Here is a 16,451-nt window from a genome sequence, read left to right as displayed (position 1 = left end):
ACTCATACACATCATGTGCATCAAGAAGGTGATCGAAGGTATCAGCCTGCTGGTACTAATACTTACTTACCACCTGATTCCAGGCCTGATGATACACGACATCGTGAACCAAGTCCTGGTCGAGTTTATGAACCCAGTCCAAGATTTCCACCAGAACAGTACAGACCTGATTACAATACAAATATACATACGAGTGGTACAGACCAAGATCATATAAATCAACCACCTGCTGGTTCTCACACATATGTAAGACCTCATGGAAATAGAGAAACAATACATCCCAGCATTCAACGTCAAGATCCTCCACAGAGCACAACTGTAAAATACTATACTGATCCAATTACGACCACAACTCCGGCAACACATTATATGCATACAGTTCCATCCAGAGTCAACGTGCAAGGTTACAGACAAAATAATACGAGAATGCCTGTTGAGCCTTATGATCCTCACAAGCAAATTAATCCAGAAATGAAAACAGCAAGCAGACCTCCTCAGGTGAACCAGAACTACAATCCTTGGCATCCGGGAACAGGTCGGTATCAGAAATTATTCAATACTATTAATTATTAGAGTTAGTGCAGTAAACAGAGCGTTTGGATCTGAATTTTTTTTACTGTGCTCCCATTTGCATGAAATTTTGGAATTAGGTTCATCTTACCCTCTTGTGTAATTACTTTTTTTTTCAAAATAACGTCGGAAATCTGTTTTCTTTATTTTGACATATTTTGGAAGATCTGAACTTTTTTTCAAAGCAATCATACTGCTTTAACTGCATAGAGACAAATGGTCAAACCGCGTAAGCGCCGCGTCGCCGTCTAACTAATAAACATTGATACGGAACCCATAGGAATGCAAACAAAATTTATACTTATTGTTAAAATAAAATCTCTATAAAATATCTGATAATTTGATGTGCATATGTATAATGATCATTTTTGACCGTCAAATGGATTTTTTTTTATTTTTTTCATTAGAAACTACTAGACCTGCCTTTATGACAATTTGATCAGTTCTTCATCTTGTCAATACAAGTAAAATGATTTTTTAATTATTAAAATCGGACGCTCCGTTCTCTTAAAAACTGAGTTACCGTTTTTGGCACTTTTTGTCCCGTATCTTCGGAACGGCTAGACCTGCCTTCGCCAAAAACTAATCAGCACGTTTCCTTATCAATATGAATCGAATGTTTTTTGAATTATTTAAATCGGTTGATCGGTGTTCCCGAAATCGTCGACGAAAATTTGTATCCGCACACACACACACACACATACATCCATTTTTTTAAGGTATGCCAAAATGTTCAGAAACCTTTGAAACGTAAAGATATATAAAAATTTTCATTTTTGATTTTTTTGCGATTACTATAACTTACCCTACGGGAAGTTAATTATGATGAAACTAGCTGTAAGTGGAATTCTGTCTTAAGGCAATTAAGGCATCGTGCCTTAAGGCAAATTGCTGGAACTTCCCGTACCAAAAACTATTTTTTTAAAAACGATTAACATTTTTGAAAAAAATTTACTTCGAACAAATTAGATTTTTGAGAAACTATAAATTTGACAAAAAATTACTTTTTTTTTAAAAAGAATTTTTTTTTTTGAAAACAAAATTTTTTTGAAATGAAAAATATTTTCTTCATTTTGACATATTTTGGAAATTCTGAACTTTTTTTCAAAGCAATCGTACTGCTTGAACTGCATAGAGACGAAATATCAAAACGCGTAAGCGCCGCGTCGCCGTCTAACGCGTGAACATTGGTACGGAACCCATAGGAATGTAAACAAAATTTATATTTATTGTTAAAATCTCTATAAAATATCTGATAATTTGATGTGCTTATGTCTAATGTTCATTTTTGACCGCCAGATGGCTCATTTTTTTACTTTTTCCTCCATATCTCCAAAGTCGTTGGACCTGCCTTTCCAAAAATTTGAATTTCCAAAATATTTCAAAATAAATGATTTAAGATAGAATGATTTAATATGGTTCAAAATTCTATTAAAAGTTCAAAATTTTATTGATTATTATTATTGATTGAAGGCCTAATTGATTGATGCCCTAATTGCATTAAGACAGAATTTCACTTATAGCTAGTTTATTAAGGAGTCGCAACTCCCCAAATTACAAAATTTCATGCAATTCCAAACACGGTAAAAAAATTCAGAGGTTATAACCTTTCTTCCTCTCCGTTTACTGCACAAAGTTGGTTTGGTTTATTATTGTTTATTCAAAATCTCATAATATTTTCCAATTCCAATTAGGTACGCCTTCGAGAGCGAGAACCGATCACAGAAGACCATCTGACTGCATTCCCCGAAGACCAGATGTCAAACGACCAGTATATCATCACAAAGAACCAGTTTACTGTGACGATAATGTGACACCTCATCACACCACAACACCACCACCACCAGTCGCCCCAATTCCAATAGGCCAAGCTACACCATCAGTTTTTAACTTGAATTTAACAGGGCCATCAACACCACCAAGTACAAGACGACCACAGTACAATGTCCCAACACCTTCGTCCCAAACACAACCATCTGTCCCCCGTGGTTACGTAACATCAGCCCAACCAGTTGCTTCGCCTCTGGTGGTTGTTGTCACACCACCAAGTGTGTATTACACAACACCTCTGCCCAATGTGGTTGCAAAATCCTCCAACGTCATGAAAATTCCGCCAAGAAACGCCCAGAGCAACCCTTTGCGACCAGAAGTTGCAGAAACTCTGGGTAAAATCATAGAAATGATGTACTTTGGTAAGAAGTTCGAGATGAATGAAACAGATACACCGAAGACTTTTGATCTTAATGAAGAAGTGGAACAGTTGGAACTGACGGATAATAATCGAGATTTTAAAAGGAAGCATAAGAAATTTCCGGAGGCTCCTTTGGAAGTTCTGCCTCTGAATTATCATCAACCAAATTTTAGGGAAAAGTCGCCAGCAGCTTGCTCTGACGGACATTTTAGATGTGATGGGAATAAATGTATCACTTTATCCAAGGTATAGTATTTAGTATATAGAATTAAAAATTATTAATTAAGGGGACAATTCTGCCGTATCAGAGCTCATAAAATAGCGTTGTCAAGATAACGCTCTCTCATGCTTGTTCTTGGTATTGAAACTTATGAAAATGTCTATTAGATGAGTGAAATGCCGTAAAAATAGATTTTGTTTATATTCAAAATGTTTAAAGAAAATATTATCTTAGGGTTTGTTCCATCCGAACACAAACACCAAAAACTGCAGACTGATTCAAACTCTTGCAGATTGGCAGTTTTGGTCAGTTTGCGCCCAAATGTAACAAACCTTTGATAATAAATTTTAAATTTAATTTTAAATTAGATATGCAACAAAATCCAAGACTGCAATGATGGCACAGATGAAGAACAGTGCGAGGAGCGTATTGGTTACGAAATCCGGTTATCCGGTTCTAACAAGACAAACGAAGGACGAGTTGAAGTTAAAGGTAAATTTTCTACAAAATTATTCATTTAAAAAAATGATGAAAAGTATAAGAATAAAACTATTGGGGTGTATGGCATCGTGCCTTAAGGCAAATTGCTGGAACTTCCCGTACCGTAACGAAATGTTCGAGGAATATTGAATGTTTTCAAATAGATTATTATAAATATTGTAACATTGTATAATATTTATAAGAATTATATAAACTGAATTACAAAATTGAAATTATTTGTTAAAGTATATTAGAACTTTAGTCAGAATTAAAAATAAATTCTGAATTATTTTGGACAAAAAACACATTTTTCTGAAATAAAAAATTTGAAAAAAAAAATTTGAAACAAAATTTTTTTTTCAAAACCAATTATTTTGTTAAAACAAGCAGAAAGTTTTTTGAATTATTTAAATCGGACGCTTTAAACCGTTCCCTCAAAAACTGCCATTTTTTGCATATTTAGCTCTTAGTATCTTCGAAATGGCTGAGCCTGCCTTTGTCAAAAACTAATAACCACTTCTCCCAATCATTACTAATTAAATGTTTTTTTTTTAATTTCCCGTAGGGCAAGTTATAGTAGTCGCAAAAAAAATCAAAAATGAAAATTTTTATATATCTTTACGTTTCAAAACCTTCTGAACATTTTGGCATACCTTAGAAAAAATTAATGTATGTGTGTGTGTTCGGATACAAATTTTCGTCGACGATTTCGGAAACACGGATGAAGCGATTTGAATAATTCAAAAAACATTCGATTCGTATTGATGAGGAAACGTGCTGATTAGTTCTTGGCAAAGGCAGGTCTAGCCGTTCCAAAGATATGGGGCAAAAAGTGCAAAAACGGTAACTCAGTTTTTAAGAGAACGGAGTGGCGATTTGAATAACTCAAAAAACATTTTACTCGTATTATTTTCATGAAGGCAGGTTTAGCGGTTTCAAAGATCTAGTAAAAAAAGTAAAAAAAAAGTGCCGTTTGGCGGTCTAAAATGATCATTAGACATATGCACGTCAAATTATTAGGTATTTTATTGAGATTTTAACAATAAGTATAAATTTTATTTACATTCCTATGGGTTCCGTACCAATATTTATCCGTTAGACGGCGACACGACGCTTACGCGCTTCGATATTTCGTCTCTATGCATTTAAAGCAGTACGATTGCTTTGAAAAAGGTTCAGAATTTCCAAAATATTTCAAAATAAATTTGTCTTCAAAAAGTTTTTTTTTTTAAGAAAAAGTAAATTTTTGTCAAAAATTTATAGTTTCTCAAAAATCTGATTTTTTCAGAGAATTTTTTTTCAAAAATCTTAATCTTCTTAAAAAAAAAAATTTTTGGTACGAGAAGTTTCAGCAATTTGCCGTAAGGCACGATGCCATGCGCCCCACTAGTTATTTTCACTATATGCGGAGACATACTACGTACTCGCATACAATCAAAAAACACTCTCACGCGACACGACGACCAATCACAATCTAGAGCGAATGATATCATCGAGAGCGAATGACGAATCATGGGCACTCGACTCGAGCGTAACGCTTTTGCCGTTGCATTTGTACGGATTTACTCCCTAGTTGCGCCTAAAAAAGTTTCACTTCAAAAATGTATTCTCAGCTTTTGGAGTGTGGGGCTACATATGCGACGACCGTTTCGGACTACGAGACGCAGATGTAATTTGTAAAGAATTAGGCTTTAAATTAGGAGCTGCCCAAGCCAAATATTTAGGACCCTTACGACGAGGCCCTGCTAACGAGACCATATTTTTGATGGATGATGTCGAATGTTTGGGCAACGAGACTTCGATTCGAGAATGTCAATTCAATGGATGGGGAGTTCATGATTGTTTACCAGAGGAGGTAAGGAATACATCATTTTTCATATCATAATCCACTAAACATACCTCAAAAATTTGTTTAATTTTTTTCCCAGGCTGCTGGTGTTGTTTGCAGAACTCCTGCAGTAACCTGTCCAAAAGATTTTTGGTTGTGTTCCTCAAAGGACGAGTGCATTCCTACCAGTTTCCTATGCGACAATGTCGATGACTGTGCTGATGGGTCAGATGAGTCAGAACAAATCTGCAATGTAAAAAAAACAGTTATTTTTATACAATTAATGTATTTTATTAATGTTAGGTTATTGATTTTTTAGGAGGATATCGAGGTGCGTCTAGTTGATGGTCCAAATAAAATGGAAGGTCGTGTAGAAGTAAAATTTCGCGGAATTTGGGGAACAGTTTGCGATGATGACTTCACTGATAAAGCTGCACGAGTTGTTTGCAATATGTTAGGCTTCAATGGACCAGCAGTGAGTACAAATACAAATTTTTATAAGTCTTAATTAACTTCCCGAAGGAGAAGTTAATGTTTTCATAAAAAAATCCGATTCGCTAATTTTATGTTTTCTCGACGTTTCAAGCCATTCTGAATCGAATGAGACCAAATTTGGAAAAATTATGTGTGTGTGTGTGTGTGTGTGTGTGTGTGTGTGAACAGATTTTTTGCCGTAAATCGACGATTTCTCAAAAACGGCTGGACCGATTTGAAAAATTTAAAAGTCATTCGATGTATTTCGATGAGGACTAGAGTCTATCAAATTTGCGCGACGATCAGCCAAGCCGTTTCTTTGTAAATCGCAGAAAAGTGAAAAAATTCGTCCACCTTTTAGCCTGCAATTCTCAATCGATTTTGAAAAAACCGTTCGAAAGATATTGGAAGGGTAATCGTGCTGATTAGTTTTTGGTAGAGATCGGCCGAGCCGTTTTCTTGTAATAAAGTATTAAAAAAAAAGTTTGCGCCGATTTTTATGATTTTTTTTTTGACGGTAGATGCCATAGTCTTATATTTCATACTAAAATATTACGATCCTACAGCAACTCGTTTAGTTTAAAAAATTCGTCAAAGTTTGCAAAAATTAGTATCGTTTTTTTGGCGTTTGTCAAAATTAGACCTTTCATCGACGTTTTCTCAGAAACGCCTGAACCGATTTCAGAAATTCAAAAGCCATTTGATGTATCTCAATGAGGACTATCGTTTGTCAGTTTTGTGCGGTGATCTGCCAAGCCGTTTCTTTGTAATTTTGGAATATTTTCGTCCACATTTAAGCTCATACTCACATGGCATCGTGCCTTAAGGCAAATTGCTGGAACTTCCCGTACCAAAAAAATTTTTTTTTATAAAAGTTTAACATTTTTGAAAAAAAAATTCTCTGAAAAAATTAGATTTTTGAAAAATTATAAATTTTTGACCAAAACTTACTTTTTTTGAAAAAAAAAAGAAGACTTTTTGAAGAAAAATTTATTTTGAAATATTTTGGAAATTATGAACTTTTTTTCAAAGCAATCGTACTGCTTCAACTGCATAGAGACGAAATATCGAAGCGCGTAAGCGCTGCGTCGCCGCCTAACGGATAAACACTGCTACGGAACCCATAGGAATGTAAACAAAATTTATACTTATTGTTAAAATCTTTCTAAAATATCTGATAAATTGATGTGCATATGTCTAATGATCATTTTTGATCGCCAAATGGCATTTTTTTTACTTTTTTCCTTAGATCTCCGAAACCGCTAGACCTACTTTCATGAAAATTTGATCTGTTCTTCACCTTGTTAATACAAGTAAAACGTTTCTTGAATTATTTAAATCGGACGCTCCGTTCTCCTAAAAACTGAGTTACCGTTTTTGGCACTTTTTGTCCCATATCTTCGGAACGGCTAGACCTGCCGTTGCCAAAAACTAATCACCACGTCTGCTTAACAATACGAATCAAATGATTTTTGCATTATTCAAATCGCTTCGTCCGTGTTCCCGAAATCGTCGACGAAAATTTGTATCCGCACACACATACATACACGCACACACACATACATCCATTTTTTCTAAGGTATGCCAAAATATTCAGAAACCTTTAAAACGTAAAGATATATAAAAATTTTCATTTTCGATTTTTTTGCGATTACTATAACTTGCCCTACGGAAAGTTAATTATACTAAATATTTATAAATTATTTATCTAGCGTGCCAGAAAAGAAGGTTTCTACGGTTCAGGCTCTGGCCAAATCTGGCTCGACCAAGTAGCCTGTTTTGGCAACGAATCCAGCATTGCCCAATGTATGCACTGGCAATGGGGCGAAAATAATTGTGGGCACAGTGAAGATGTAGGAGTCGTTTGTTCAAACACAACAAATCCTCCTAAACCTAACAGAGGAAGAGGACTTGCAGTCAATGGTGAAGACGATTCGACTTTAGATTTTGTGGATGATAATTTCTTACGAGGCGATGGGGATTCCGGTGAGATTTTACCCCAAGAATGTGGAGTCAGGGTTAAACATAAGAAAACTAGGGAAGAACAGGATGAGGAAGATGGTATTGCATTCAGAGTGGTTCGTGGTAATTTGGCAAAAATTGGAGATTACCCTTGGCAGGTAAAATAATAAATATATAATATAAAAATGAATCGCAAAAAAATTTTTAAAATGTTCGTTGAAATCCAAGGATGGTTCTCGAAAAAATCGAATTGCCGGGAAACCCCTAAAAACAGCCCTTTTCTTTTTCACATACAAACGTTAGTATTTTCATATTTTTGCCATCCGATACGGAATATTTACTCAAGTCAATGGAGCGTTTTGGGTCTGAATTTTTTACTGTGCTCCAATTTGTATGAAATTTTGAAAATAGGTTTATCTTACTCTCAAGTTCAGAAGTGAAACGATTAGCTTGAATTTGAATATTTCTCGTTACTTTATAATAAAATTTCAACTACTAATTATAATCTGAAAATGGTATATTCATATGGATTCAAATAGCCTTTTACTAATTATTTTAAACTTCTATATTCCAATTTATGAAAATTACCAAAAACTTAGGTAAATCAAGTTTCTGACTGCTCAGCAAAATGCTTTATTTTAAGGTGTGTGACAAGACTCGACTTGAAATGTGCACAAGAAAAGTGATATTTAATACCAAAGTTAATTGCAAAGCTTTGTGCGAACAGAGTTTTATACAAGGCTTTCAGTGACTATGGCTAAAGATGGCATTAATTTAAAAAAAAACTAATTTTCATTGTATCATTAAATAGTATAAGGTTGGCGACTAAGTGCAGTTTTTACTCTTAGATTGCTTCAAATGATTTTTTAGGTTTGTTGAGGTAGTCTACATGTAAAACACTCAATGCTGCTCTGATCGTCCAGTTAAAGTTTTGGACAACTTAATTAAAGCAATAATTGATTCGGCTAATAGAAAAAATTTGTGTTTAAATGTTTAAAAATTATTGGGGGTGGTTTGAAATTTTTCTACACATCCACCAAATATTCCTGACCACAAACCATCTGTTTAAAACCCTTGAATTAAAAAAAAAATCTCGATGGTGTCAAATTGTATCTAATTCAATTTTTGCTAATAATAACTAGAAGTTTTATAAACTTGGGATAATGATGCCTCTTGGAAAATTACAAAAGGTCATCGATTAAAATGGTATACAGAGCAAAGTTATTTAATTCCACGCAAAAATTGTCTTTGTTTTTCTAACAAAAATGCGCACTTACTTAGTGGCCAACGATAACTACCAATTTCTAACAAAAGACGCGCAGTTAGTTGCCAACCTATAAAAAAAAATTCAACTAAAAAAAAATTCAAAAAAGGTTGGGAATCACTGGTATAGACTGTAGTGTAAAAAACATAATAATTTTTAACTAATTGATAAAGATCAGTATAGGTTATTAAAAAAATTGGAACTTTTGAATTGTAAACATAAGTACAGGACATTGGCTGTCGAGTCATCTAGTTAATTACATATCTACTTCGTTTCTCCATAATACTCAAATATTTTATTTTCAGGCTAGTTTGCGAGTTCGAGGACCAGCCCAATCAGCACATTGGTGTGGAGCAGTACTGATCTCAAAACTCCATCTACTAACAGCCGCCCATTGTCTGGTAGCTTTTTCCAAAGGAGCATATTTTGTCAGAGTAGGTGACCATCCAAGTATAGAATTAGAAGTCTACATCGAGCGATTCTACGTCCATGAAGATTTCCGAAAAGGACAACATATGAATAACGATATCGCGCTGATAAAGCTGAAACCAGATGGTGTACCTCTGGGAAGATGGATAAGACCTATTTGTCTGCCACCGAAAAATGCTGATTATACACCAGGAAAGAATTGCACGATTTCTGGATGGGGGTCGATTCAAACTGGCAAATCAAGTAAGTGGTAATCGATATATAAATGTATATATCCATTTTTCTTAAATACCAAGGCCATATATAATCGGGAAATATTGTATAAATCGATATATAAATGTATATATACATTTTCCTTAAATTCCGAGACCATATACTCGTATAATCAGGAAATAGTGTATAAATCGATATATAAATGTTTATATCAATTTTCCTTGAATTCCGAGGCCATATGTAATGGGGAAATAGTGTATAAATCGGTACATAAATGTATATTTTCATATTACTTAAATACCGAGGCCATATATAATCGAGAAATAGTGTATAAATGGATATATAAATGTATATATCGATTTTCCTTGAATTCCGGGGCCATATATAATCGGGTAATAGTATATAAATCGATATATAAATGTATATATCAATTTCCCTTAAATACCGAGGTCATATGTAATCGTGTAATAGTATATAAATCGATATATAAATGTATATATCGATTTTCCTTGAATTCCGGGGCCATATATAATCGGGAAATAGTATATAAATCGATATATAAATGTATATATCGATTTTCCTTAAATTCCGAAGCCATATATAATCGGGAAATAGTGTATAAATCGATATATAAATGTATATATCGATGTAATGGAAATTGATATATACATTTATATATCGATTTATACACTATTTCCCGATCATATATAGCCTCGGTATTTAAGGGAAACGGATATATACATTTATATATCGATTTATACACTATTTCTCGATTATATATGGCCTCGGAATATATAATCGAGAAATAGTGTATAAATCGATATATAAATGTATATATCAATTTCCCTTAAATACCGAGGTCATATATAATCGAGAAATAGTGTATAAATCGATATATAAATGCATATATCAATTTCCCTTAAATACCGAGGTCATATATAATCGGGAAATAGTGTATAAATCGATATATAAATGTATATATCGATTTCTCTTAAATACCGAGGTCATATACAATCGGGAAATAGTGTATAAATCGATATATAAATGTATATATCCGTTTCCCTTAAATACCGAGGCTATATGATCGGGAAATAGTGTATAAATCGATATATAAATGTATATATCCATTTTCCTTAAATGCCGAGGCCATATATAATCGGAAAATAGTGTATAAATCGATATATAAAATGTATATATCCATTTTCATTAAATACCGAGGCCATATATAATCGGGAAATAGTGTATAAATCGATATATAAATGTATATATCCATTTTCCTTGAATTCCGGGGCCATATATAATCAGGAAATAGTGTATAAATAGTGTGTTTACATGAAAATGTAGTAAATTTCATCTGGTTTTTTCCTATTTAACTCAAAAAGAGTGCTTTCATATAAAATTTGTGAGTTATTTGACAAAATACAAAAAAATGTCCCGTAGTTGCTTTTTATTACTGAAGAAGGAAAAATCAAATTCAAAGTCGTTTTATTCAAAACTTTTATATCGGAGTGTATATAATTGTTGGCATGGAATTGTAGTAAATTTTATCTAGTTTCTCCCTATCTAACACAAAAAGAGTGCTTTCATATACGAGTACTTTTCATAAAAGAGTACTTTTATCGTTATTTATAGTTTTGCCGTTTTTTTTTATTTATATAAAAAAGGTTTCAAACAAAGTTTTTGCCGTTTTATTTTTTTTCAAATATTCAAAGATTCTGTCCATGGATTTTTAAACAAACTTTTACCATTTCATTTTATTTTTATTTTCCATTGCATTTATCAAAATTTCGATTTCAACTTTGTTTTAAAAAGAATAATATATTCTCCGTGAACTTGTGAAAATTGGAAATCAAGTACATTACTATTCGATGGCAAATTAAAAATAACTTATTAGAACAACTTTTTGAATCACCAAATTAGCTGCAATAGTTTTCATAAAAATGCATTTTTACATTATATTTTTTTAAGGATTATGCGTACGAGTAAAAAATCAATATGGATCTTGCGAAACCGAAATGTTTAAAAATGTTAAAAAATATCTTATTGAGAACGCTTTGAGATATTTTAGAAATTCAAAAAGGCGCTTATAAAACATTTTTAATTTGTCATCGAACTGTGGTACTTACAATTTGTTGTTTTAATTCGTTCACTTACATTAATTTGCACATTCATATAGAAAACATGAAGTAACACAATCGGTAATAATAAATTTACTTTGAAATTATATTAACTGACTATTAAATGTATATATCCATTTTCCTTAAATACCGAGGCCATATATAAATTAATAACCGTGTATAAATCAAAAAATACATTTATATATCCAATTCACATACAATGTAACAGCACATTTATACCAGTATTATTGTTTATTATTATTTATTACCAACTGTCACTTTACTGTTTGACGTTTCGGTCGGTGGCGCCATCTAACACAGATTCATATGAACCCGGTAGTCACTACGTAGTTCCAAGAGAACTGGGAACATTTTTGCATAGAGGCGCTGCACGCAATTTCATTAGAAAAGTCGGAATCTTAGTGGATTCCTATTGGATTTCTTTATACGCTATTAGATATATAATTATGGTCCCGGTTTTGAAGGAATATCAATATATACATTTATATATCGCTTTATACGCCATTATAAATATAATTATGATCCCAGTTTTGAAGAAATATCAATATATACATTTATATATTGCTTTATACGCCATTAAAAATATAATTATGCTCCCAGTTTCGAAGAAATATCAATATATACATTTATATATCGCTTTATACGCCATTAAAAATATAATTATGCTCCCAGTTTCGAAGGAATATCAATATATACATTTATAAATCGCTTTATACGCTATTATAAATATAGTTATGATCCCAGTTTCGAAGAAATATCAATATATACATTTATATATCGCTTTTATACGCTATTAAAAATATAATTGTCGTCCCGGTTTTGAAGGAATATCAATATATATATTTATAATTCGCTTTATACGCCATTAAAAATATAATAATGATCCCAGTTTCGAAGAAATATCAATATATACATTTATATATCGCTTTATACGCCATTAGATATATAATTATGATCTTGATTTTGAAGGAATATCAATATATACATTTATATATCGCTTTATACGCCATTATAAATATGATTATGGTCTCGGTTTTGAAGTAATATCAATATATACATTTATATATCGCTTTATACGCCATTAGAGATATAATTATGGTCCCGGTTTTGAAGGAATATCAATATATACATTTATATATCGCTTTATATGCCATTAAAAATATAATTATGACTCCAGTTTTGAAGGATTATCAATATACACATTTATATATAGCTTTATACGCCATTATAAATATGATTATGGTCTCGGTTTTGAAGAAATATCAATATATGCATTTATATATCACTTTATACGCCATTAAAAATATAATTATGATCCCAGTTTTAAATAAATATCAATATATACATTTATATATCGCTTTATACGCCATTAAACATGTAATTATGATCCTAGTTTTGAAGAAATATCAATATATATATTTATATACCGCTTTATACGCCTATAAAGCTAATATATATATATATATATATATATATACATTATTCATGTATGAATCAATATATACATTTATATCCCATCGAATTTATATAATTCCCATCGAAACTAAGACAGCTATAGTATATATATAATCATGTATAAATCTAAGACAGCTAGTATATATATATATATATATATATATATATAATCATATATAAATCAATATATACATTTATATATACAATTCCCAAACAAACTAAGGCAGTTAGGCCATATATAGTGATGTATAAATCAATATATAAATGTATATATTCATTTATATACCGAATGTAGTGTATAATTCAATATATAAATGTATTTATCTATTTTACATCAGGATCGAAGCCATATATAATCACTGTATGACATATATATCAATATTATTTATATTATGATATAGGTCCCTCGAACCAACTAAGAGCTGGATGGGTCCCACTTCAATCGATGGATGTATGCAGGATGCCTCAAGTTTACGGTGGAAACATTATGGAAGGCATGGTGTGTGCTGGTGAGTTAGACGAAGGAGTAGACGCTTGTGATGGGGATTCTGGAGGACCTTTAGCGTGCTTACATGAAGGTAAGTAAAACACGATATTGGAAAAATATAAATTTAACAGCAAAGTTAATTATTATTATTGCTTCAGGGGCTTTCACTTTGTACGGGATAACATCATGGGGTCAACATTGTGGCCACGCCAATAAACCAGGTGTATATGTTAAAGTGGCTCATTATCGAGATTGGATAGATCAAAAAATCAAATTATCAATGACTGAGAAATAAAATACCAAAAACTAGTTTATAATATATAGCTTATATTATTTAATATAAAAATTCTTATATAATGTTAGTTGTTATATACACACATGCTCATTTTATAAAAATTCATATTTACACTGTACATTGTAAGTAGTTTTAAGTCAAATTATATAACTAGATAAAATATAAATAAATAATAAAATAACATACATACATAACCCTTAATGGTAATAAATTATTATTTAATAAAGTTGAGGGATATAATGGTCAAGTTATAATAGTCTAAAATTACCTAAGAAAGTTATTTTTGCACAAAAATCCATGAAAAAATTCACTTGATTGTCATAGCACAAGTTGTCAAGCTTTATAAAATACACAAATTTTTCTTTAATAAAAATATTGTTAATATAACAACATATCAAGCCACATTACATTAAATATTAAAACAATATTTAACATTTCTTATGCCATTAAAAGAGATGTCAATGGCGTCATCATGGCCAAAAGTTGGCGCCAAAGGTAAAAGTACAGTTGGGTTTGAAAATTTAAACCTTTTACTATTAAGTCATTAAATATATCAACCAGTTAACTGTGGCGCTCATATCGAACAGTGCATAGTTTTTTGTCGCCATAATCGAGTCATGACGAGTAAATTCGTCAATCACAATTAAGGTAAGATCTTGGATGTATATATCATATAACTTATATTATATATTACATTACATACATAATAAATAAATTCAATTATAACACAAAATGAAATTCAAAATTCTAATTCTTGATGTGGAGCAATATGAGTATTGTAAAATATCATAGGCCTACAAATAGTACTTTATTTATAAAAATTTATCAAAATATACTGTATAGATATATTCCATTCATTTTTACGACATGAAAAAGAATAAAATGGGTTAACTAAATTAAATTTAATTTTTAATTAAAATTAAATTTTAAAATTGAAAAAATGTAGTAATTTTTAATTAATTACTGCAATTGCATGTACTATAAGATTGTTTAAAATATATCAATTAAAAATCGTATTGACTAGTTTGTGATTAAAAAAAATATTATTAATATTTATGAAATAAGCAATTAATGGCTGAATCGCAATTCTAATTAATTAAATGTATTATTTCCTCATTTTCAAAGAAAGTTCATGCAACTTGCCTTAAGGGTCTAGAAGTGGTATTAATTTTATGTGATTTTTAAAAAGACAAACAATATTTTTACAAAATATAATTTAAAATTTTGAAAATAAAAAATTGTCATAAAGTTTTAATTTTAAATTGATGAAATGAGGGGTCTCAAAAAATCGCCACCGGATACTGATATATTCAACTTTTCAAATTGAAAAGAATCCAGAAAGTAATAAAAAACAAAAAAGTTTTTTAAAAAACCATTTCTTGATTTATTTACTGTAGAAAATGATGAATTTTTTTATATAAAATGAATAAAATTGTGAAAGAAATAACATTACAGAAATATGACGCGAATATAATCAAAATGAAACTGAAAAAAAATAAATATTAAAAAATTGGAAAGTTTTAGAATAAGAAAAGATCACTGAAAAATCAGAATTAATTGCCTTTATGATTGATTATACACTAACACTTTTTCACTAGATTTTATAAAAAGAAAAAGTGATATTATTTTTTAGTGAATAAGTGTTAGTGTATAATCAATCATACATATAATTAATTCTGTTTTTTCAGTAACCTATTCTTGAAACTTTCTAATTTCACTCATTTATTTTTATCAATTTCATTTTGATTATATTATCATATATCTGTACATTATTTTTTCCACAATTTTATTCGTTTTATATAAAAATTCACCATTTTCTACTTTTCTTAAATATATTGTTTGTTTAAATCTTATCAAGATCATGTTTCTTGACAGATGTCCTGAAGATGGAACGTACCTAGTTCCGAAATGTCGACAGTAAATAAAGAAATGGTTTGTTAAAAAACTTTTGTTTTCTATCACTTGTTGAATTCTTTGTTCAAAGCTTAGTTTACAACTTTCTTTATATTCTGGATTTACTTAATATAGTAAAATGTAATTCACAATAAAGAGGAGTCTATAAAGAAGCTCTGAAATTTTTTTAAGTAAATTCATTCAGTAGAGGTCAAGAAATCGTGGGTATCATATCGAAAAAAATGTGTTAAAAAATTTGTGGAGGAAGAAAACAGAGACAAATTGTCGTGGTCAAATAAATCTCTTAAAATAATTTAAATGTTGGAAAACGCTCTTGTACACATATTCTTGAATATTTTAACTTTGAAAATATCCAGAAATAAAAAACGAAATCGATTTTTACAAAAATTTCAGACCAGAATATCCTCTTAAGGCAGTGGTTCCCAACCTGTGGGGCTGTTTTAAGGCGCAACATTTTTTTATTAGAGCAGGGGGCGCGGTGCAAAAAAGGTTGGAAGCCACTGTCTTAAGGTAAAAGGCCACTTAAAACTA

The 16,451-nt window shown here is 31.0% G+C and overlaps 1 protein-coding gene across 1 annotated transcript; it reads left to right on the top strand.

Annotated features, from left to right (window-relative positions):
• The first annotated feature begins 2,536 nt into the window (after positions 1 to 2,536).
• LOC113389019 (neurotrypsin-like) lies at positions 2,537 to 14,006 on the top strand. The gene is made up of 10 exons (XM_026626054.1): positions 2,537 to 3,007; positions 3,350 to 3,473; positions 5,084 to 5,316; positions 5,390 to 5,542; positions 5,609 to 5,764; positions 7,476 to 7,712; positions 7,755 to 7,883; positions 9,295 to 9,661; positions 13,626 to 13,802; positions 13,870 to 14,006. Exons 1-10 carry the CDS (start codon positions 2,672 to 2,674, stop codon positions 14,004 to 14,006), a joined length of 2,049 nt encoding a protein of 682 aa, XP_026481839.1. The 5' UTR covers positions 2,537 to 2,671.
• Positions 14,007 to 16,451: the final 2,445 nt, after the last annotated feature.

Source organism: Ctenocephalides felis, unplaced genomic scaffold (genome assembly GCF_003426905.1).
Source record: "Ctenocephalides felis isolate EL2017-DRISC unplaced genomic scaffold, ASM342690v1 CF-g0.4_SCAFFOLD_03573, whole genome shotgun sequence".
In the NCBI taxonomy this organism is placed as follows: domain Eukaryota; kingdom Metazoa; phylum Arthropoda; class Insecta; order Siphonaptera; family Pulicidae; genus Ctenocephalides; species Ctenocephalides felis.
The sequence above is the reverse complement of the archived record's forward strand: the minus strand, read 5'-3'. Positions and strand labels throughout refer to the sequence as shown.